The sequence below is a fragment of the Typopeltis vanoorti genome, chromosome 17 (genome assembly GCF_054136105.1).
Source record: "Typopeltis vanoorti isolate ZY-2024b chromosome 17, IOZ_Tvanoo_1.0, whole genome shotgun sequence".
NCBI lineage: Eukaryota > Metazoa > Arthropoda > Arachnida > Uropygi > Thelyphonidae > Typopeltis > Typopeltis vanoorti.
In genome coordinates, this window is record NC_143565.1 from 42400501 (window position 1) to 42423122 (window position 22622).

At 35.2% G+C, this 22622-nt stretch overlaps 1 protein-coding gene across 2 annotated transcripts in view; it reads left to right on the plus strand.

Moving 5' to 3' along the window:
• Positions 1 to 22622, plus strand: part of PICK1 (protein interacting with PRKCA 1) — a 170162-nt gene that overhangs the window by 90032 nt on the left and 57508 nt on the right. For both annotated transcript variants that reach the window (XM_090407330.1, XM_090407331.1), the window contains 2 exons: positions 3541 to 3674; positions 22172 to 22264. In XM_090407330.1, the coding sequence (XP_090263456.1) occupies positions 3541 to 3674; positions 22172 to 22264 (227 nt within the window). The remainder of the gene's footprint in view (positions 1 to 3540; positions 3675 to 22171; positions 22265 to 22622) is intronic.

Genomic DNA, 22622 nt, shown 5'->3' on the forward strand with positions numbered 1-22622 from the left:
GTGATGTTCTTTGAGGATATGCATTATGTATCCACGTTTTTCTTCCCATTTGTTTTCAACATCACCCATATGTACTTGGTTGCAGATTCTTTCTACAAGCACATGTAATGTTGTATACACCTGGATGTTTATAGAATGGAACTTTTTCTTTAGGGGGAGTGTAGAAAGCTTTGTAAGGTGTTGACTGGTTTGGAGGCCAATATGGTGTTCACTGCCTTTAATATTTTGTCTATTTTTTCTGATGCATTTCCAATGTATTTAACAGATATCAGGCCTTTGTAACTAATATCTGTGTTATCACAGGGTGATTCACCAGAAAATAAAAGTCTCTTTAGTACCTTTTTTGAGTATCCATTTTGGTGGAACTAATGAAATAGGATTTGAAGTTTTTGTTTAATGTCATCAATTCTTTAGTATGTTTAAAGCTCTATTTTTCAAAGTTTTGATTATACCTAATTTTTGTTGAGGGTGATGGAATGAACTTGCTTGTAGGTACCTGCCAGTGTGGGGTTCTTTCCTACAGACTTCTAATGATAATCCTCCAGTGATATTTTTGTTGATAAGGTTGTCTAGGAATGGTAATTTTCTGTTCCTTTTTACCCTTCTAATGTGAATTTTATTTTCAGATGTTGATTATTCAGAAAATATAGATCTTCCAAGTCTTTCTGGGTGTGTTTCTAAATGATAAAAATGTTATCCAGATCTCTCCACTATATATATGGTTTTAAGGTTGCCTGTTCTATATCTAATTCCTTAAATTTTTCCATGTGTAAGTTGGCAATCGGAGGCAGTAGAGCTGAGCCCACTGCAAGACCATATATTTGGTAGTAAAATTTTCCTTTCCAAGTGAAGAATGAAGATTTTAGGAATAGATTGGAATAGATGCATGATGTCTGGAGGAAATAGGCTTTCAAGTATACACTCATGTACATAGAAAGTGCATCACCTTACATAAATATAGTTGCTTTTCATTGGTTTATCATTAGATATTTTGGTATCTAATGATAAACCAATGAAATACTTTTCTGGTATTGTGTCAGAATTTTTTATGTTATAAATAGACAGCAAGAGCTAGATTTTGCATTTTCATGCTTAGATTGCTATGACTAGTTACTTGAAGTTAACACCTCACAGATAAAGTGTGATTCAAGCTTTGAATAGAGAAAGCTATTCCTCTTGTGAAATAGCTAAAAGAGTGTGATGAAGTCAATCTACTGTGATATGGCTGCTGCCGAAAATGAAGGAAACCAGATCTGCTGAAAGGAAAGAGATAAGAAGAAAGCCGCTGTCTATACCATGCCAAGATCGAGTTCTAAAGTGGCTCTGCCTCAATAATTGCTGGGTTTCATTCAGAGAACTGAAATGGGACTGGGAAGAACAAACAGGAGTTGTAACAAGCTCTGTAACTGTCAGCAAGACTCATTCAACAGGAAGTGATACCCAGGTGCCCTAAAAAGAAGCCCTTGTTAACCAAAAAAATTAAATTGCTGTTCAGTTAAATTGGTGATATCAGAAGTCTATTTGGCAAAGAGTATGCCAAATAGACTTCTGATCGGTGTAAAAGAGTAATTTTTTCTAATGAGAAAAAGTTTAACCTGTAGAGCAGCCAATAGCAGACAGTTCAAAAATGATCAGGGGAAAAATTCAACCCTGACTGTCTGCTGTCACCAGTCAAATTCTCAGATGATCTGGGTCTGCATGTCGCATCATGGTGTTGGTCACTTGCATTTCACAAAAGGTTCAGTGAATGCACAAGTGTACCAGAAAATTTTAGAATTGCTGCCTACTATCAGAGACCACTTTACATAACAATGAACTGCATCTTTCAGAGTGACTCTGCCCCATGTCATAAGGACCAAAAAGCATAAGTAATGTGCCTACATTGTAGGGTTATAATATGTACCATACAAATTGAGTTTAGTACTTAAAAAAGCTTTAATTTGTGTTGCAGGTTAATAAGTGGCTCAATGAATACTCAATTCAGCAACTACTGTGGCCAGGAAACAGCCAAGATTTCAACCCCATTAAGAATTTGTGATCTCCAAGAAGCTATTATAAGGGTTTGGAACCATGAATTTCCATGAGGAAATTGGTTTTGTCAATGCGTCACTGATGCCAAGCTGTAAAAAAAGCAAGAGAACTCACAAAGTGCTAAACAGCAAAAAGTGAATTTTTAGCTTTGAATGTTAGTAAAACTGTGTAGTTGAATAAATTTTGATGTTTGTTTTTCCAGTAAAAATATCACTGTCCACTCCATTTTGAAATATTTGCAAATTTGTCAAGTTTGTTATTTCGTAATTATGTTACATTTTGTACTAAAAAGAGCCAAATATTAATAAAAAAATAAAAATGTTATATTACCGTCTTCGTTATTTGGTACAATTATTGTGTTATTATCCTTTTCAAATAGGCATTCAAATTTAATTTCCAAAAAAAAACATGGTTATAGCAGATGATGAAGTTTCTATGAACATTAATTCTTCAACAGGGACATTGGTAAATAATGAACCTACATCTAAACTGGCTATATATCTGATGGGAAAATTTGAATGTTTGAAAGTTTATCTACAAAATGCTTCGAGTTTTTTAAATATGAGTCTGTATGTACTATAGGAGGCTTGAGGAGGTTGTAGAGAAGATATCTGGAGAACTTCTGCCATCAGCTATTGGATGTAGAGGGGATGTTTGTCTTATGAACTTTGAGCATGCCATATAATTTCGGAGTGATCAGTTGTCTGGATTTCAGTTGTTTTTTTTAAGCTCTTCTGTAAATTCAAAAGTACATTCGTTTTAAGTATGATGACCAAGTTGGATCATGATCCATTTCCGAATATGTGGAAGAGTATGATTAATTTTTATCACAGTAAACTGGCAAGCATCCTCCGTGCCATACTTAAAAAGAGAATTACTTCAGCAAGTTGTTCAAGGATCCTTCACGATCATTTGCTCAAAAGGCACAATAGATAAAAATCAAGGAATGATCCTTCACAATATCTGGAAGTCATTAATGAACATGCGTAAAATTAAAGACTTGTCCTATGCAAGTCAATCACATACAATGGGCTGATTGCACGTAACATGCCTAATGATACTTATGATTAGACTATTATTCCAGTATTTCAACTATAAACTGCTGTTGGAAACGGTTTAATTTTTTGACATTTTTTATTTATGTTAAGTACCTCCCAATGATACTGTTAGTCATATATAGAGCAAAACATGTAGAGGAAATACATCTAGTATAAATAAGCAGTTGTATATGAGTTTAAAACTTGGTTATTATTAATCAGGCAATATAATATTTTTTATTGTAATATGGCTATTCTTTCCATATTCATGGCACTTTTCCAGTATGTGCTCTTCATGAAGAACGTACATAATTTATCTGACTTAAATAATTTATCTAACCCAAAATGCATATTATATTAAAATGCATCACTACTTCAAAATGCTTTTTCTAATATTTCAATATATATGTATGATTTTTATAGCATGAATGTTATTTATGAAATAGAATAATATTCCTTTTATTTTTATTAGCATTTGGTGATGTATTTGCTAGCATAGGAGTGAGAGAGCCTCAGCCCCGTGCAAGTGAAGTATTTACACAATTTGGAGAAGCACATCGAACTATAGAAAAATATGGAATTAAATTACTGAAAACAGTACGCCCAGTAAGTAATGAAAAACAATTCTAAATTTATGATTGGAACATAAAGAAATTTAGTAGATAATAGACATTTTAAAAAATCTCATAGTTCAAGAGATAATTGCAATTGCAAAATTTTTAATTTATTAATTAAAAATACTACTGGGATTGAAAATGCATATTAAGGATTTTATGATTAAGTTCCAGCACAAAATGATGCTTAATAATAACAAATTTGGTAGTAAATTTTCTATTACTGTCACACTGCAACCAGTGTTATCCAGTTTCCAATCAGTATTCCTTTCCCAGCAATATAGAGTTGAACTTGCATATGCTATTATAATGATCCACTATGAACTATATTTTCCACAACTTTTTTTTAAATTTTTATTATTATTATTATTGTCTAAGATTTCTAGGGAGTCAAAGACTCATCAAAAGAGAGGCTATAAAATCACTCAAAACAAGTGGTCATGCCTTCTCTTAAATTCATTCGCACTACCCCTAAAGGCTCTGTGAGAGAAAAACCTAGCTCCTATCTCTTTTTTGACTAGGAACAAACTTCCATGGATGCCCCCATGTTCTCTCCCCACCTTCTGTATAACAAAAAATTTCATCAGATGATATTCTGTAACATACATTCAGAAGTTTATAGACCTCTATCATAACACTCCCTGTTTCTCCTGCTAACCAAAGTCTGTAGCTCGCAATCTGTCCTTGTAATCTAAATCCCATAATCCAGATTATAATCTTTGTAACTCTTATTTGCACCCATTCCACAGCTTCTTTATCCCATTGGGACCCAGGAGATCAAATCTGCACACAATAATCCAGGTGTGGTCGTATCGAGGCCTTATAAAGAGGCAAAATGATTTTACATGTCAAGGTTCACTTCAACATCACAATTATCCTCTGAGTTCTATTTGCAACTTTTGCTATGAGGCCTTTGAATTTCAAATTCCTATCCACCATTGCACCAAGAGCCCTAGCCTCATCAGTTTCTTGAGCATAACCTCACTAATATAATATGCTGCTGGAAATCTCATCAAGCCAAAGTGCATAACTGTACATTTACTAACATTAAACTGATAGCCATTTTCATTATCTCAAATTTCCACCCTATTCAAATCATTTTGTAAGTGCTCGAGACCTGATTGCTCTGCATATCTTTGTATCATCAGCAAGCAATTGCACATCTCCTGTTAGACACTTCCTATTGTCATTAATGTATAGATTGAACAATAATGGTCCAAGGACTGAACCCTGAGGTACACCACTGGTCACTCTTAAATCTGGCAGATTCGCACCCACTATATACCACTTTTTGATATATAGTGGGTGTCAACCAGTGGTGAGCTATGGAAATTTTAACAAAAGGCTCGCATCATCGAGCAAAAAAAAAGGCCTAACTTAGTCCTTATAATACTTATATTGAGACTTTGTAGAGCTTCTGTAGGATATCAATCATTAATGCTAGATCTTTTAAAAATTCCAAATTGAGAAGTCGGTTTATGCAGTATTTTGCATCATTCGATGCAAAATGCTGCATAAAGCTGGGTAATTTCTCCACAAAGCAAGAGCCATTCGTAAACTGCAAGCTGCCCATCGTGGTCCAAACACACAGCCGATCTTTAAAATTTTGATACCAAGGTTTTTTGCAATCGTATTTATTCTCGTTGATTTTTTGATGATTGATGATAAAAAGCATATAATTTATCCATAAATATTTCAAAATGATTTATTTCCTTAATGTTTTTTTATCAAATCGTCTAATGCTAATTGTAATCGATGAGCTACGCAATGCCAAATCACACACAATGTTGGGAAATTTTTGTAGAAGTTTGATTGCAACACCTGATTTTTGATTTTTTTTTTTTTTTGACATTACTCTAGCTCCATCAGAACAAAATGCAATGAAATGATTTTTTATATAGTTATCAGAAAATCCATATGAATTTAAAGTAGATTATACTAGCATGTATACATTCCACTGTAGTATTTTCTAGTTCTACAAGATTATTAAACAAGAAGAACAAGGGACTTGCAAATTTGAGAAAAATTTAACAAAGGGCTCACGCAAGCCCCTTATAACTCGCCACTGGTGCCAACCCACTTCTGTCAACCATCCCCTGATCCAACTCAAGAGTTTATATTCCAATCCCATATTCTCCAGTTTATGCAACAGCCTTTCGTGTTGTATCCTATCAAGTGGCTTATAAAAATCCAACATTATCATACTGTATCCGTTCCCTTTATCCAAGGCCATAACATTGTTAAAAAATATGAGCAAATTGCTAAAACATGACCTTCCTTTAGTAAACTCATGCTGCTCCTTGCAGAGTATAGTTTGTTTGTCTACCCATTTCTGTATGTGAGTTCTTACCAACTTCTCTAAAATCTTCACTGCCACACCAGAGATACATATAAGTCTGTAGTTAGACACATCAGTTTTTGCATCACCCTTGTAGAGTGAAACTATCATATATTCCTTCCATTACTGTGGTATCCTTGAGATGAGACTCAAGTTATACAACCAAGTGAATGGCCTAGCCAATTTAGCTGAACATTTCTTTAGCAAATGTACTGATATTCCATCTGTTCCTATTGATAGATTCTTATCCAGGTTATGCAACATCTCTTCAACCTCATTTTCATACACCTCTAACTCTTCATCCAATATAGCAGTAGTTATTTAGGATATTTTACTGCTACAGTAAAACTTTTGCTTTGTTTTGCATGTGTCTGTGCAGTCCAGATGTAATGGTAGTGAGGAGGGGATATATTCATGGTACCGTTTATTCACAACCCCCCCTCTTTTTTTTTTTTTTTTCTTAACCAAAGCTTTTCATATATGCACACTTGCATAACTAGATTTTATAGGATAGCATGTAATTTGTTCCCTATCTTAGTAATTTATTGCACGACCCATAATACCACAAGTGTAATCTAGATATTTATCTATTTATTAGTAACAAATCTATTTCTATTAATGTTTATGCTTTTCCTCAGACATGCTCATCATACATTAATAGCTGATATCTGATTAATTAAAGGATGAAGAGTTAGGTTAAAATATAATTACCTATACTTCTTAGAAATTTAAACATACCAATTATAGATATTCTCTTAATTATTGATTACTTATAAATCTTGACAGCAATAAATCTTTTCCCTTCTACATAGCTTTGGTTTGGCTACAAAGCACAAGTAACAGTTTGTCATGTGCCTACTAGTTGGCATACTGGAAGAACAAATGATTTGTTGTGTCCCATTCCATGGTCAAGGATGTAACAATTCAGTTTTTACACTGTCCGTGCTGAATGTGTTAATATCATATGATCTGCTGTTTTACACAATTAACACAGCAATATAATCATAAAAAATTATTCTGCAGTGTATTTAGTTACCATTGCCTGGTTGGATGAGTGGTAAGCATACCTGCTTTCCAATCAACAGGCTGATTTAAATTCCACCATGGGCATGAATATTTTGCGATTGTTTTTGGCTACAAAGCACAAGGTTGAACTTCATCACCAAATGTGTGACCACCACCCACTTGAAAAAGTTCCACATTTGGTCTCTAGAAAATAGTTTCTGGACTATGTAAAAAAAAAAAAATCATAAACAAAATACTTAGTCCACCCACAGTATAAATCTACCTTATATATATAAAATGATAAGCCTTTTTATGTCACGTTTTTTGAAACGTTTTGAAACTCAGGGGCTACCCTGAGTGTCGAGTCATCAGAATTCAAGGAGAACCGGCCTACCAGTCCGGAACTTGGGGGGTTGGATGCCATAGGCACCAGGGGGCATAGCCCCCTAGTGTTCTATAAGTTTACAGTAACTTTTCATGGGTGGGCGCTTCATAAATTTCAAAAATTCAATAATTAAACCATGTGAAAAACAGGGTTGTAAATTTTTGGTGGTTTTCTTTATTATGATTACATTGTGATTATATTCACCCAAGTGTTTAAATTACATTTTTTTTTATTGGCAGCCCTATCTAATAGTGTAGTGTTTATTATCAAACTGCTAATAGTTTATTGGCAGTCCTATCTATAGATTTCTTATTTGGAAACCCTCTAGCACAATAGTGATATGGTATAACTAGAACTAAATAATTCATGAACTTGGCTTATTTAATCAGAGTGTGAAGTACTAAATCAATCAGCTTTAGTTGTGGCCAGAACCCTTTTAGATTTGGCCATAGGATGGATCAAAAGAGCTGTCCATAATGAAGATGGCCACATTTCTTCTGATTGAGAAAGCGATCATGCAGTCTTTACTTGGGAGGTTGCAAAATTTATAATTTTCAGTCTAGAAGGATATATGTGGAACTAGAAAGCAGGTGATTATGACAAGCTTAGAAGTGTGTCATAAAAACCTGCAAGGAATGATGTTAGTGCACAGGAATTAGTCAAGGGATATCTGGATGAAGCACAGACTGTATACCCAAGGTCAGGAGAATTAATCAGGTAGAAGTTAGATGGATGAGTAGTATTATTAAGCAGGAGCTACAAAAAAAGAAAATGTTCTGAAGGGAAATAAGGAAATAGATGACCAGCATGGCAAGTAAAGCAAAATCATATTATGAGAAGAAATTAGCTGAGCAGGCCAAAGGAAATCCCAAACAGTTCTTTTGTTATGTAACAATTAAGAGGAAGAATGACTGTGGAAGAATAATATTAAAGAGAGGTGAGGTGACAGAAGCAGACAAAATAGTTGACAAAATGTGACAGTAACGATGTAAGAACAGAGATTGATGAATTGGATGTTCTTAGGATATTTCAGAATCACAGTGTAAATACATCCATGGAATTAGATGGAAAATCAGCATTTTAAGAGAATGCTCAAGAGAACCGTCAGCACCTCTGATTAGGATGTTTAATTTAAGTGTCTGCTCTGGCAAAGTCACAAAGGAGTGGAAAGAGTGGACTTTGCATAAGAGCCTCTAAGAATGCAATAGCAAATTATAGACAAATCAGTATGTCAAGAATGGTATTAAAAGTACTGGAAAAGTTTGTCAAAGAGAGAATTCAGAAATGGGTGAATAAGAATATGATACGTCATGCTTAAGTAATTTACTAACTTTTTATAACAGGGTGATAACTGAGTTGGATGAAAGGATGGACTGATTCCAAAAAAAAAGTAATATATTGTGGAACAGAATCCAGGAGAAAGCAGGTAAATAGTGGTGTAATAGAAAATAGTGTACATCAATGATATAGAAAATAATTTGAAAGGTAGTATTCAGTTGTTGTTATCATATGGGAGTATCCAGGATACTGGTATTGGCATTTTGATCTGAGATAAAGTTACCACTTCTTCGCCTTCACACCCATCATTCACCAAAGTGTTCTGTGTCTACAGATGTGTGTGTGGACACAGGCCAGTTTGGCTGTTTTAAGGAAAAATGAAAAAATCGACTTTCCCTGAGAAAAAACCTCTGCCTCCACATGAGACCAACTAACTGACCTTTAGTTGAAAAGACCTGATTCAGTTGTTAGCTGTCGATGAAAAATTGGGTATGTTCGAGAGCTGGCAGAATGATTTAAACAGGCTGTCAGTATAAGACAAACAATAATATGCATCATTATAATTTTGAAAATGTGAAATTATTCATTTTGGGGCACATAGGTGATAAACTGTGTGCCACATTAATGGACTATATTCCAGAAAAGAAAGTCTCATTGACTATGTTATTGTTGATAGTGATGTTTTCTCACTGGTGCAGAACACTAGAGTGTATGGAATATTTGAAATTGGAAGTGATTACCATTTAGTCTTGAGCAGAATAAAATTGAATTTCATATTGAAAAAAATAATATGTAAGAAAGTTTTAAAGTGAATAAAAGTTGAGGGGGGGGGGCTTTCCCCTATGACGAAAGTTGGTTAATAGGCAAAAAGAGACGATATGATAGAAACATTTAAGTTACTTAAAGGATTTATAGGATTGATGCAGGGGAAATGCTTCAGCATTTGGCAAGAGGGTGCAGAAGAATAATCTATCCCTTGAAGTTAAGTATGGATGAGAGAACTAGATTTTTCACTTGAAGATTTTTGAATGAATGAAATGGGTTACCAGACTCAGTTGTGAGTGCTTTGTCTGTTAATGGGTTCAAGAAGAGGTATGATAGATATTTTGTGGATAGTTTGGATCTTCCATGATGGGTATTATTTAGACTCTGTGAAGTTGCCTCTATCTGAAAGTACTTATTCTAATCTTTTAATAATAATAAAATATTAGAATATATACTTTCAGATACTTGGGATGTGCTTTATAATATGAAGATAAAAAAAGATATAGACATAAAAATGTCATTTTTTTTAAAGTAAATGGCATAAACCTGTTTGTGTGAATCTGCCAGATTTAAGGTGACCAGTGGTGTTCCTCAGGGTTCAGTCCTTGGACCATTATTGTTTAATCTATACATTAATGACATCAAGAAGGATCTAACACCAATTGTTTGCTGATGATGCAAAGATAGGCAGGCAATCAGGGATGCTACTGATATTCAGCAATTACAAAATGATTTGAATACACTGGCAATTCATTCAAACGAAAACGGCTGTCAATTTCATGTTAGTAAGTGCAAAGTTATGCACTTTGGCATGATTAGAGTTCCAGCAGCACATTATATATTAGCAGGGTTATGCTAATATATAATTTATATAATATATAAATGTCATTTTTTTTAAAGTAAATGGCATAAACCTGTTTGTGTGAATCTGCCAGATTTAAGGTGACCAGTGGTGTTCCTCAGGGTTCAGTCCTTGGACCATTATTGTTTAATCTATACATTAATGACATCAAGAAGGATCTAACACCAATTGTTTGCTGATGATGCAAAGATAGGCAGGCAATCAGGGATGCTACTGATATTCAGCAATTACAAAATGATTTGAATACACTGGCAATTCATTCAAACGAAAACGGCTGTCAATTTCATGTTAGTAAGTGCAAAGTTATGCACTTCGGCATGATTAGAGTTCCAGCGGCACATTATATATTAGCAGGGTTATGCTACAAGAAACTGAAGAGGCAAGAAATCTTGGCATATTGTTGGATAGAAATTTAAGGGTCACATAGCAAAAGTTGCAAATATAACTCAGAGGATAATGTCGAAGCGAACCTTGTCATGTAACGATAAGGAAGTAATTTTGCCTCTTTATAAGGCTTTGATAAGACCACACCTGAATTATTGTGTGCAGATTTTGGTCTCCTGGGTTCATAGGGGATAAAGAAGCTTTGAAAAGGGTGCAAAGAAGAGTTACAAAGATTATATCCAGATTAAGGGATCTAGATTATGAGGACAGATTGTGAGTATGTGGATTGCAGACTCTGGTTAACAGGAGAAAGAGGGGTGATATGATAGAGGTCTATAAACTTTTGAATGAGTGTTATAGGATATCAACTGATGAAATTTTTCATTATATGGAAGGTGGGGAGAGAACATGGGGACATCCATGGAAGCTAAATTTATTTGCAGTCAAGAAAGGGGTAAGAGCTAGGTTTTTCTCCCAGAGAGCAGTGAGTGAGTGGAATAAATTGCCCTTAGGGGTAGTGAGTGCATCTAGTTGAATGAATTTAAGAGAAGGTATGATAGTTGGTCTGGATGATTTATAGCCTCCTTTGATGACTCCTCAGATATTAATAATAAGTAATACATAATACATTTAAGCCAACCGTATGACAAAAAAAAATTGAATCAGATAGTACAGCCTGCATAAACCAACTTTAACAAAACATGGACTGTAAGAAAAAAAGAAAGATGAAAAAGGAATGTCTTAATTACAAAAATGAAATTCCTCAGGAAAACTCCTGGGGTAATCATTATGGGTGATTTTAATTATTATAATATAGACTGGAATGAAGTGGTGGCATCCAGAGGCTAAAGAAAATGAATTTCTTGTATTTGATGGATAACTGCCTTAGTTAGTATTGGAAAGATCAGAGTTTTGGAGTTGATTTTTTCATTGCAGTATGTTATTATAAGTGGGGATGTTGAAACTTACTTCACTTGGTGAGAGTGATCATTGGTAATAACTTTGGTGATGATTAGACACTGTTACACCTGATATCTTGAGAATATAGTATTCTCAGTTATCATGGTGTAACATGAAAAATAAATAACATAGATAAAAACCCCTGCATAAAAGGAATAATTTAATTAATAAAATATTCTTGCATCCAGTATAAATTGAGTAAAATGTAAAGGTCTATTGTTTAGTTAAGATAACAAAAGCAAAGAATGTATTAAGGTGTATTATGACTAAACAAGGAATTTGTATTAAATAAGTAGCTAACTAAGAATTAATATAGTAATGCGATTAAGAATGAAAGAGTTGAGTGCATAAGTATAAAAGAATGAGTCATGAAATACGCTATGTAAGAGGCTACAGATTAAGCATTAAGTAGAATTCTGAGAAAAGGTTTAAAAAGGGGGTTAAGATAGAGGCTAACAAGAGAAATAACGGAATATCGCTTAGGGCCTATGCCCGGATAGAAACTTGGTTACGAGTTGCCGATCAAAATGACGTATGGCGGCAAAATGCTACCCAATTGGTAGACAGAAGGAAAACAAGTAGGAGGCGGGAAAAGGAAGTAAGAAAGGGCACCGTTAGGGAGGCAGCTATAAAAGGGTTGGTAACCCCCCCCCCCCAGAGCCTTTTTAGAAGAGTAGGCTCTTTTGGGTGTTGGAGGAGACGTTTAGATAGTCAAGGAGGCTTGAGGCCTTTTTGCCTTTTGCCAGAGGAGAAGAAACGTTTGGATAGTCGCGGTGGTTTTAGTTTGGTTTTCTAGTGGATTTCACGGTGTTCCTGAGTGGAGAGATATAGCTTATATCCTCATGCCACAACAAGGAATCGGAGGTGAGCGGGAAAGCTATTCCCGTATTCCTATGTAGAAAGCAAAATATACCATAGAGTCATAGGAAGCTGTGAAAATATCGATGTCCTCGTTTCAGATAATACAGCCCACCGCACAGATGTTTATATAGCCCTGAATTGCAAGAAGTTATAACAAGCAAGTTCGTTCAGTAGAAGGTAAAGGTCCGTGAGTGAAGCTAAAGAAAGGTATTGTGAATTTTATATTATGTTAACTAGAAGTTGTTTGTGATAGGTACCATTGTCATAATACGGAACTGTTAAAGTGATTAGGGAGAAATTATAATAGGACTTTAGAATTTGATAGAGAGTGTTAAAAGTAAGCTAGCTAGTGTTGATAATTTGTGAATAATTAATTATCCTAAGAATCTTGAGTGCCTACTATATTGTAAAAGGAAAGTTAATGACATAGTTGTGTGTTAATGAAGTAAATGGTTTTATTGATATTGAGTTTGATTAGTGTGAATTGAGTGATCAAGTAGCCTGAGGAATTTGAATGCCTAGTGTGATATGTAGAGAATTGGAATTGTCATAAGTATGTGCTAGAGTAGTTAATGATTTTGTTAGTGTACTTGAAGTTGAATAATCTAATAATGTGTGGTGATCTAATTTGTTCATGTTTTGTATGAAATCTTGTGGCGGCATGATCGTAGTAACTTTTGTCGAATCATAGCCCAACTACTTGTATTAAGCAAATTTTAGTGTGTAAGTAATTTAGTTGAGTATTTTGATATGTACCATGTTTAGAGAAATAATAAACATTTTGTTTAATGAAAAAAAAAAGTTGTCTGATATTGCTAATCCAATGCACCGCTTAGAAACATTCGAGCCTAATCACACGGGGAATTAATGTTAAGAAACGGGAAGTTTAAGAATTAATGTTGAGTAACAAGAAATAGTGTCACGACTGCAATAGTTACACTTTCAGATATTTGAGTTCCTTTTCTCTGTTTATGTATAAAATATCTTAAACTAAATATCCCAAAGGGAGCAGTTAAAATACAAATACTAGGGATACTACGGGGAACAATAACTCAGATATTAGTAGAAATTTTGGTGATGTCTTGAAAGTAGAAGTTAGAAGAATATAGACGAAGGCAATTTGTAAGACAAACAAAATCGTAGGATAGAAAGGGACATAACAAATGGTGCAGTCAACAGGATGTAATTTGGCTAATAAAATCTAAAATATAAGCTATTTAAAATAAGTTGGTTTTGGTAGCAGATCAGACAAATAAGAGGTAAAATTTGAGATAAGTTTTGTTGAGAAATTTTGGGTGTTAACTAGTGTAAATTGGATGCAAGTATGACTGAACCCTCCAGTAGTTTAAACATGGACAACAGCAAGTTTTTAGGTATATTAATCCACAGCAAGTGTTCCCACAATTTTCGGGAGAGGAGACTGATGACGTCTTAAACTTCTTTAGTTATATAGAAGAGCTTAGAAGAGTTGGAGGATGGACTGATTTTCAGTTGCTAGTCCTACTCCGAAGTAAACTGGTGGGAAAGGCTAAAGCTTTCCTGTATTCTTCCCCCATTCATAAGGAAACCCTGGATTACTCCCGTTTTAAGTCAGTCCTAATTTCTGAGTTCTCAAAACTAGGAAGCTTGGGACCTAACTTATGGAAGCTCCAGAGGTGCTCTCAGGAAGAAAAGGAAAGTGTGGCTGAGTTCCATAACAGGTTACTGACGATAGCTAGTACCCTGAGTGTCCTTAGTGAAGAAAAACCTCACTTGGACTGGGCCATTTTCCAACAATTCAGACAGGGAGTCAGACCTGAGTTGAAAGAAACAGCATTTGATAAAAAATTATCTAATTTGAGAGAATGTTACGATGCTGTAAAAGAGCGCAAACAGTTGCTTGGAGACCTTCGTCCCGCACATGTTCAAGCGTCAATAAATGTAATTGAAGAAAAGAAAAGTTTTGAAAAAGAGCAGAGACATATTAAAGAGAGTAAGAAAAGTAGAGAAAGATCAAGGACAAGAGAGAGACTAGATAAAGGTAATAAGCAAGAGATAAACAATTTGACAGAGTCTAATATTGATTCAGATAAAATAAGGGATATTGTAAGACAGGAGATCGAGATACTCCAGAAATTCATCATGGATAGGTTAGAAGAGGTAATGAAACAATTAGGAACATTATCTGTCAGAACCCCAGAGCCTAATTGTAGTACAACTGAGGAAACAATCAGGTTGGTTAGAGAAGAAGTTGAGAGTCTGCAGAGACCCCTTCTAGATAGATTAGACTGTCATGCAGAGACTATCCGAAGTAGTACCACAGCAAGAAACAGTTATTTCTAAAATTCAAGGAAGAGTTAATGAGCAAAGAGACAGAAGGGAGCCTCCTAGATGCTTCAATTGTAACGAGATAGGGCACTTAGCTCGTTACTGTTCTAGTAATAGGAGATACTCCATGAAATTTAATAGATATGAGCAGAAGTTTGGGCAAACTCCTCATAATTTTGTAGATAGGCAGAGAAATTATGAACAAGGAAAGTCGAAAATGATAATTAGGGGTAAGATTCAAGGTTTACATTGTGACGTATTGCTAGATACAGGTTCCCAAGCCTCTGTCATAACGGAACATTATTTTCAAAGAATAAAATCCCATGTATGGCGAGGCATTTCTAAGTTGAAGAGACCGATCAGATTATCGGGATTGAGACCTCTAGTGTTTATGTAAGTAAGAAAGTTAGAGTGAAATTATACTTACCTGAGTTTAATATGTGTGTTTGGCAGGAATTGTTGGTCCTCCCTAGGACATCTCGCCCAAGCTCACAAATAATTTTAGGAATAAGATTTCTAGAGAAGCATAATTTCTCATGCGACTTCTCTAGTAATGAAATGTTCCTTATGGGAAGAAAGCGGTCAGATAAAGATAGAAATAACAAGGTGAGAAAGTTTAGAGAATCACATCAAGACAGGATGAAAAATGAGACTAATGTAGTACAGAGTATACAGTCTAAGAAGAATAATGAGGAATGTATTGATAACCACTCTGATTCTTCATTATCTTCATCATCCAAAGACAACAGCCAGACTGAGACTCACCTCATAACTAACGTAAAAGTAGTAGAAGATCAAAGTGTAGAGGAAAAGAAAGTAGAGGAACGTGGTCAGGAAAAGATCGATGTTAACTTAATAGAGAGATTTGAAAGGTCTAGAAGTTGCTTTAAATACTCAAAGTGGAACATGAACAGGAGAAAGGAAGTGTATGTACAATCTAACCGGCAGTTTATTTGTGCCGACTTCTTATGTTTTATATACAGGCTTAGAAGAGTAATAAGTGAGTTGTTAGTTTGTGATTTACCTCTTGCTATGAAGGCTGCACACATACTCACTGATTGTACAAGACTTGTAAATTATTATAATCAGGAGGAATGTAAAAGAAAGAAAAAGGGGGAAGAGGTACACCTCATAGGAAAAAGAAATTTCTCTTAAAGAAATTTTTTTCTTTAAAGGGGGGGCCTTTGTTACACCTGATATCTTGAGAATATAGTATTCTCAGTTATCATGGTGTAACATGAAAAATAAATAACATAGATAAAAACCCCTGCATAAAAGGAATAATTTAATTAATAAAATATTCTTGCATCCAGTATAAATTGAGTAAAATGTAAAGGTCTATTGTTTAGTTAAGATAACAAAAGCAAAGAATGTATTAAGGTGTATTATGACTAAACAAGGAATTTGTATTAAATAAGTAGCTAACTAAGAATTAATATAGTAATGCGATTAAGAATGAAAGAGTTGAGTGCATAAGTATAAAAGAATGAGTCATGAAATACGCTATGTAAGAGGCTACAGATTAAGCATTAAGTAGAATTCTGAGAAAAGGTTTAAAAAGGGGGGTTAAGATAGAGGCTAACAAAAGAAATAACGGAATATCACTTAGGGCCTATGCCCGGATAGAAACTTGGTTACGAGTTGCCGATCAAAATGACGTATGGCGGCAAAATGCTACCCAATTGGTAGACAGAAGGAAAACAAGTAGGAGGCGGGAAAAGGAAGTAAGAAAGGGCGCCGTTAGGGAGGCAGCTATAAAAGGGTTGGTAACCCCCCCCCAGAGCCTTTTTAGAAGAGTAGGCTCTTTTGGGTGTTGGAGGAGACGTTTAGATAGTCAAGGAGGCTTGAGGCCTTTTTGCCTTTTGCCAGAGGAGAAGAAACGTTTGGATAGTCGCGGTGGTTTTAGTTTGGTTTTCTAGTGGATTTCACGGTGTTTCTGAGTGGAGAGATATGGCTTATATCCTTATGCCACAACAAGGAATCGGAGGTGAGCGGGAAAGCTATTCCCATATTCCTATGTAGAAAGCGAAATATACCATAGAGTCATAGGAAGCTGTGAAAATATCGATGTCCTCGTTTCGGATAGTACAGCCGACCGCACAGATGTTTATATAGCCCTGAATTGCAAGAAGTTATAACAAGCAAGTTCGTTCAGTAGAAGGTAAAGGCCCGTGAGTGAATCTAAAGAAAGGTATTGTGAATTTTATATTATGTTAACTAGAAGTTGTTTGTGATAGGTACCATTGTCATAATACGGAACTGTTAAAGTGATTAGGGAGAAATTATAATAGGACTTTAGAATTTGATAGAGAGTGTTAAAAGTAAGCTAGCTAGTGTTGATAATTTGTGAATAATTAATTATCCTAAGAATCTTGAGTGCCTACTATATTGTAAAAGGAAAGTTAATGACATAGTTGTGTGTTAATGAAGTAAATGGTTTTATTGATATTGAGTTTGATTAGTGTGAATTGAGTGATCAAGTAGCCTGAGGAATTTGAATGCCTAGTGTGATATGTAGAGAATCGGAATTGTCATAAGTATGTGCTAGAGTAGTTAATGATTTTGTTAGTGTACTTGAAGTTGAATAATCTAATAATGTGTGGTGATCTAATTTGTCCATGTTAAGTGAATTCATGTTTTGTATGAAATCTTGTGGCGGCATGATGTAGTAACTTTTTTCGAATCATAGCCCAACTACTTGTATTAAGCAAATTTTAGTGTGTAAGTAATTTAGTTGAGTATTTTGATATGTACCATGTTTAGAGAAATAATAAACATTTTGTTTAATGAAAAAAAAAAGTTGTCTGATATTGCTAATCCAATGCACCGCTTAGAAACATTCAAGCCTAATCACACGGGGAATTAATGTTAAGAAATGGGAAGTTTAAGGAATTAATGTTGAGTAACAAGAAATAGTGTCACGACTGCAATAGTGACACTTTCAGATATTTGAGTTCCTTTTCTCTGTTTATGTATAAAATATCTTAAACTAAATATCCCAAAGGGCGCAGTTAAAATACAAATACTAGGAATACTACAGGGAACAATAACTCAGATATTAGTAGAAATTTTGGTGATGTCTTGAAAGTAGAAGTTAGAAGAATATAGACGAAGGCAATTTGTAAGAGAAACAAAATCGTAGGATAAAAAGGGACATAACAACACCTAAATCAAATCGACCAATAACAGACTTCCAACTATAGTTATAAAATAAATGGAAAAAATCAGAATTGGTACACCAAGAAAGCGATGGCATGAGACCAGAACAGGCCACCCTAAAATCCACATTTGGAGGAAAAAGATTATTTGTTACATTGTTTCTTCTCCCCCTGAGAATTTCTCTCCATTTGGGAAAAATTAAAAAACTTACATGCTTCATGTTGCTGCATTCAGCTACAAAAACAATATATTTGTTTTGCTAAATTGAAACTTAGTCTATGAAACTTATTCATAGATCCTTGTTATATTCAAATGATTTCACAAATATTTGTGAATGTCTAATGTGAGTTCAGGCCAACCCTATTTGTCCTGAATCTATCATGTTCTTTCCTAAGTTTCTTTTCCACGATTTTTCTTAGTCTGTTCTTAATTATCTTATGTATCCTTCCTATGCATGGATAGTATGTGCACTACTCCAGTTATCCAGAATTCAACATTCTGACCAAGCCTTCTGATTCGTAGCCTCCAGCTACCAAATTTCAGCTTTGTGATGCCTTTTCCTATCTCAAGTAAAATATGTACTCCTGATAGCATTCTTCTTGAATATTTTTGCCACTATTCTGTGATTGCTTATTTCATTTAATAATCTTTAAAAATAATTATTATTCTAGACATCCAGAATATCTTTCTCTTCAGTGTTCATGCCACTTCATCATCTCTGATTCCTTTTACAGTATTCTTTTGTCTATTTCTAAGTTTTTCAATAGTTTCCTAAACATTTTGCCACTCCTATAATCTTAACAAAGTTATACCTAACTTTTATTTAGTAAATTTACTTATAACTTGGGGGGTGCTTAAGGGTCAAAGCTGTATAACTGAGAGGAGACCTCCACATAGCCTTTAAAGGAATGCAGAGAACCAACCAGGGCTTCTGACCTAATGTCCAATCCTCACCTCGTGGTGCACCCTGTTGGGTATCTACTTGGATACTGAACGAACGAGGATGGGCTGGCAATTTGGGATTTAGCCGACCAAATTGTATTCTTATTGGTTAAACCAAAATAAAAAATGATGGTACAACATGACAAAATTTCATGCCGGCTGGGGCGTCGCCCGGTTAAACAAGGCCCCCGTTGTTTTCGCCAGGGAACCAGGGCAAACAGTGAAAAGTCAGCTACTGGAACAAATCTGAAAACAAACCCCAACTCAACATCACCAGAGTTAAAGATCGGTACTATCAACATAAGAAGCCTGAATGGCAAAGAAATGGAGCTAGCTGAGGAATTAGATAAGTACCAGATCGACATAATAGGAGTGACTGAAACAAAAAAAACAAAAACTGGTGAGATCTTTCTGAGCAATAAATACAAAATGTTATATTCGTTATATTCAGGCAATGACAATCAAGGAAAAGAAGGAGTGGCCATAGTATTCAACACAAAATACGAAGCTAATCTTCTTGAATGGCACTCAGTCTCAAGTAGAGTGATGTGAGCAAATGGGGAATTGGACAATGAGACTTATTTGTGCCTATGGTCCCACAGAAGGTTCTACTAAGATAGAAGTGGAGGAATTTTTTGATGCTTTAGAAAAAGTAACTGACACAATGAAAAAGGAAAAGTTGGTCCTTGTTGGGGACCTAGACAGCAGAATAGGAAGTGATTGTCAGACATACAAAAATGTTTTGGGAAAATTTGGAAAAAAGAGTAAAGCTAATAATAATGGCAAATAGCTGTTGGATTTCTACTCAGGATATGGACTGGTTATTACTAACACCATGTTCCAACATAAAAATGTGCACAAATTCACATGGAGAGAAGAGGCAAGGAATAAGAAAAATCTCATTGACTATGTTATTGTTGATAGTGATGTTTTCTCCCTGGTGCAGGACACCAGAGTGTACAGAGGATTTGAAATTGGAAGTGATCACTATTTGGTCTTGAGCAGCATAAAATTGAAATATTGAAAAGAATAACATGTAAGAAAGTTTTAAAGCAAATAAAGGTTGAGAAGCTCTCAGATGTGAACCTTAGACTAAAATACACAAAGATTATCGAAGAAAAAATGAAAGAGTTTGAGAACAGGAACCAAACATTGGAGATTCAAGCCTTGAAGAAAACCCTGATTGATTCAGCTAGAGAGGCATGTGGTGAAGTTGTCTGCAAGGATAGAAAAATTAGAACTCCATGGTGGACACAGGAAGTTAAAGAGGCAGTGAAGGAAAAGAAGAAAGCATATCAAAAGTTCCTGGCAAATAATTCAGCTTGTGCTCTTAGAGAATACAGAGACAAATGCAAGAATGCTAAACACTGTGTAAAACTAGCTAAACAAAAGTCATGGGAGGACTTTGGCAAGAACATAGAAAATAAATATCAAGAAGGTGCAAAATGTTCTGGAGGTTGTTGAAGAAGCTTAGGAATGGGGGAAAGAGTGCTGTAAAAGGAGTTAGAGATGATAAAGGTGACATGAAAATGGGAGAAAATGATATCCTTGAAGTATGGAGTAATTACTTTGAAAATTTGCTAAATGAAACAAGCAGTGATGACAGCATAGTGGTAATAAACACTGACCAGGCATGCAGTCAGAAATACATATCCATACTTGAAGTAGAAAAAGCCATCAAAGGCTTGAAATGTGGAAAGGCAGCAGGAGTAGATGATATTCAACCAGAAATGCTGAAGTATGGTGGTATAAAGGTCTTGCAGTGGCTGCACTTCATAGTTCAGAAAGCCTGGACAGAAGGATGAATTCCCGATGATTGGAGTAGAGCTCTCATAGTACCCATATCTAAAAAGGGAAATAAAATCGAATGTGAGAATTACAAAGGTATTTCCCTACTGAGTGTTCCTGGCAAGATCTATGCAAGTATACTTGAGAAATGGTTGAGAAGAATTGTGGAAGAAAAGCTTGGTGAAGAACAAGCTGGATTCAGGACAAATAAAGGCTGTCAGGATCAGATCTTCACTTTACGACAAATAGTCGAGAAAGCATGGGAATATAACAAAGATCTGTATTTAAGTTTTGTCGATTTGGAAAAGGCATATGACAAGATCTTTTTTTTGAGTTGTTAGTCAGCAGTTAGAATTGAACGAAGTACAAGAAGATGGTTTAATGTTAAATTTGGTGTGATCTGGTGTGATTTAATGTTAAATCTAGAATATTCCAGTGGAACTGCCCTCATAACTGAGCTTAACCACATACACAACACTTTCCTCTCCAATGGCTACAGCGATCACAGTGTCAAAAAAAATCGGTTCCTCCCCCATTCCCCATCCTTCTCATGAACACGATTTTAAAAATGCCATCACCATACCCTACTTCTGTGGCACATCCAAAAAAATAGCCAAGATTCTAAAAAAGTACAACCTACGCACAGCATATAAGCCCTACCGCAAACTTGCTACCCTTATCCGTTCTACGAAAGATCAGCTCCGTCCTCTCTCTCTGCCTGGAGTTTACAAAGTACCCGGTTCCTGTAAGCTGGCATACTTTGGACAGACAGGCAGATCAGCATCCATCTGCCTGGAGGAACACAAGTCTTACATCTGTAAACACAACCATGGTCATTCAGGCTTGGCTGACCATGTCTTGGACACCACCCACAGGGTATCATGGAAGAAAACCACCATGCTCCATCACAGCAGATTCAAGAAAAAGAGACTATTCTTAGAAGCAGCAGCAGCTCTCAGAAATCAACCAAATCTTAATAAATACAGTTGCATTAAGCTTCCAAAGATTTGGGAAACACTCATCACCCGAGGTCCCACCTTACATTCCAGGCCACCTACAACTGCCCTTAGAGGGCGCTCCACCTAGATAGGACTTTAGTGTCACCCATGTGGTTGGGCTTAGTATTGTATGATATTTGTGTTCATGTTACATTAGTTAATTTTGTAATCCCCGTAGATGTCCTAGTGACTAGGACGAAACATAGGAAGTATTAAATTCATTTTTAATCCTTTCTGAGTGTTGTAAAAAATCCATTAAGCCTCTACACACAAATAGGTATCTGCAATATAATTCACTACTGATACAGTTATGAACTGTCTACATTATATATTGCATTATGTTATCTTGAATTTCTCTTTTAGGTTTAAATATATATATAATAAAATTTCTGATAATATATGAAATAAATAAATAAAAAAAGAGAGATTTACTATAATATATAAATTAATTTTTTAGATGCTAAGTGATCTTGGTACATATCTGAATAAGGCAGTTCCTGACACGAAACTGACTATCAAAAAATACGCAGATGCCAAGTTTGAATATCTGGTAAGTGATTGTATCACTGTGTTTACATTTGTCTGATTTTGTCTGCCTCCTCACATTCGCACACTATCTATGTATCGAACCACACCTCTGACAATTGCAGAATTGCCGAAGATGACAACTTGTATATTTGAATGGTGAATTTCATGTATAGGTAAACTTCATATAACACAGTAGTTGATTTCTGTGTGATCTCATGTAGTGCAAAACTGCAATATGCAGGACTGAGAACCACTACAAAAAATGGGAGTTATTCCAAAAGATAACAAAAATATGAGTTGTCATATTTGCAGGAATGAAAGATCCTGCAGCAACAACAGTTCTGATTATTATTATTATTATTATTACGGGCGACTCCAGG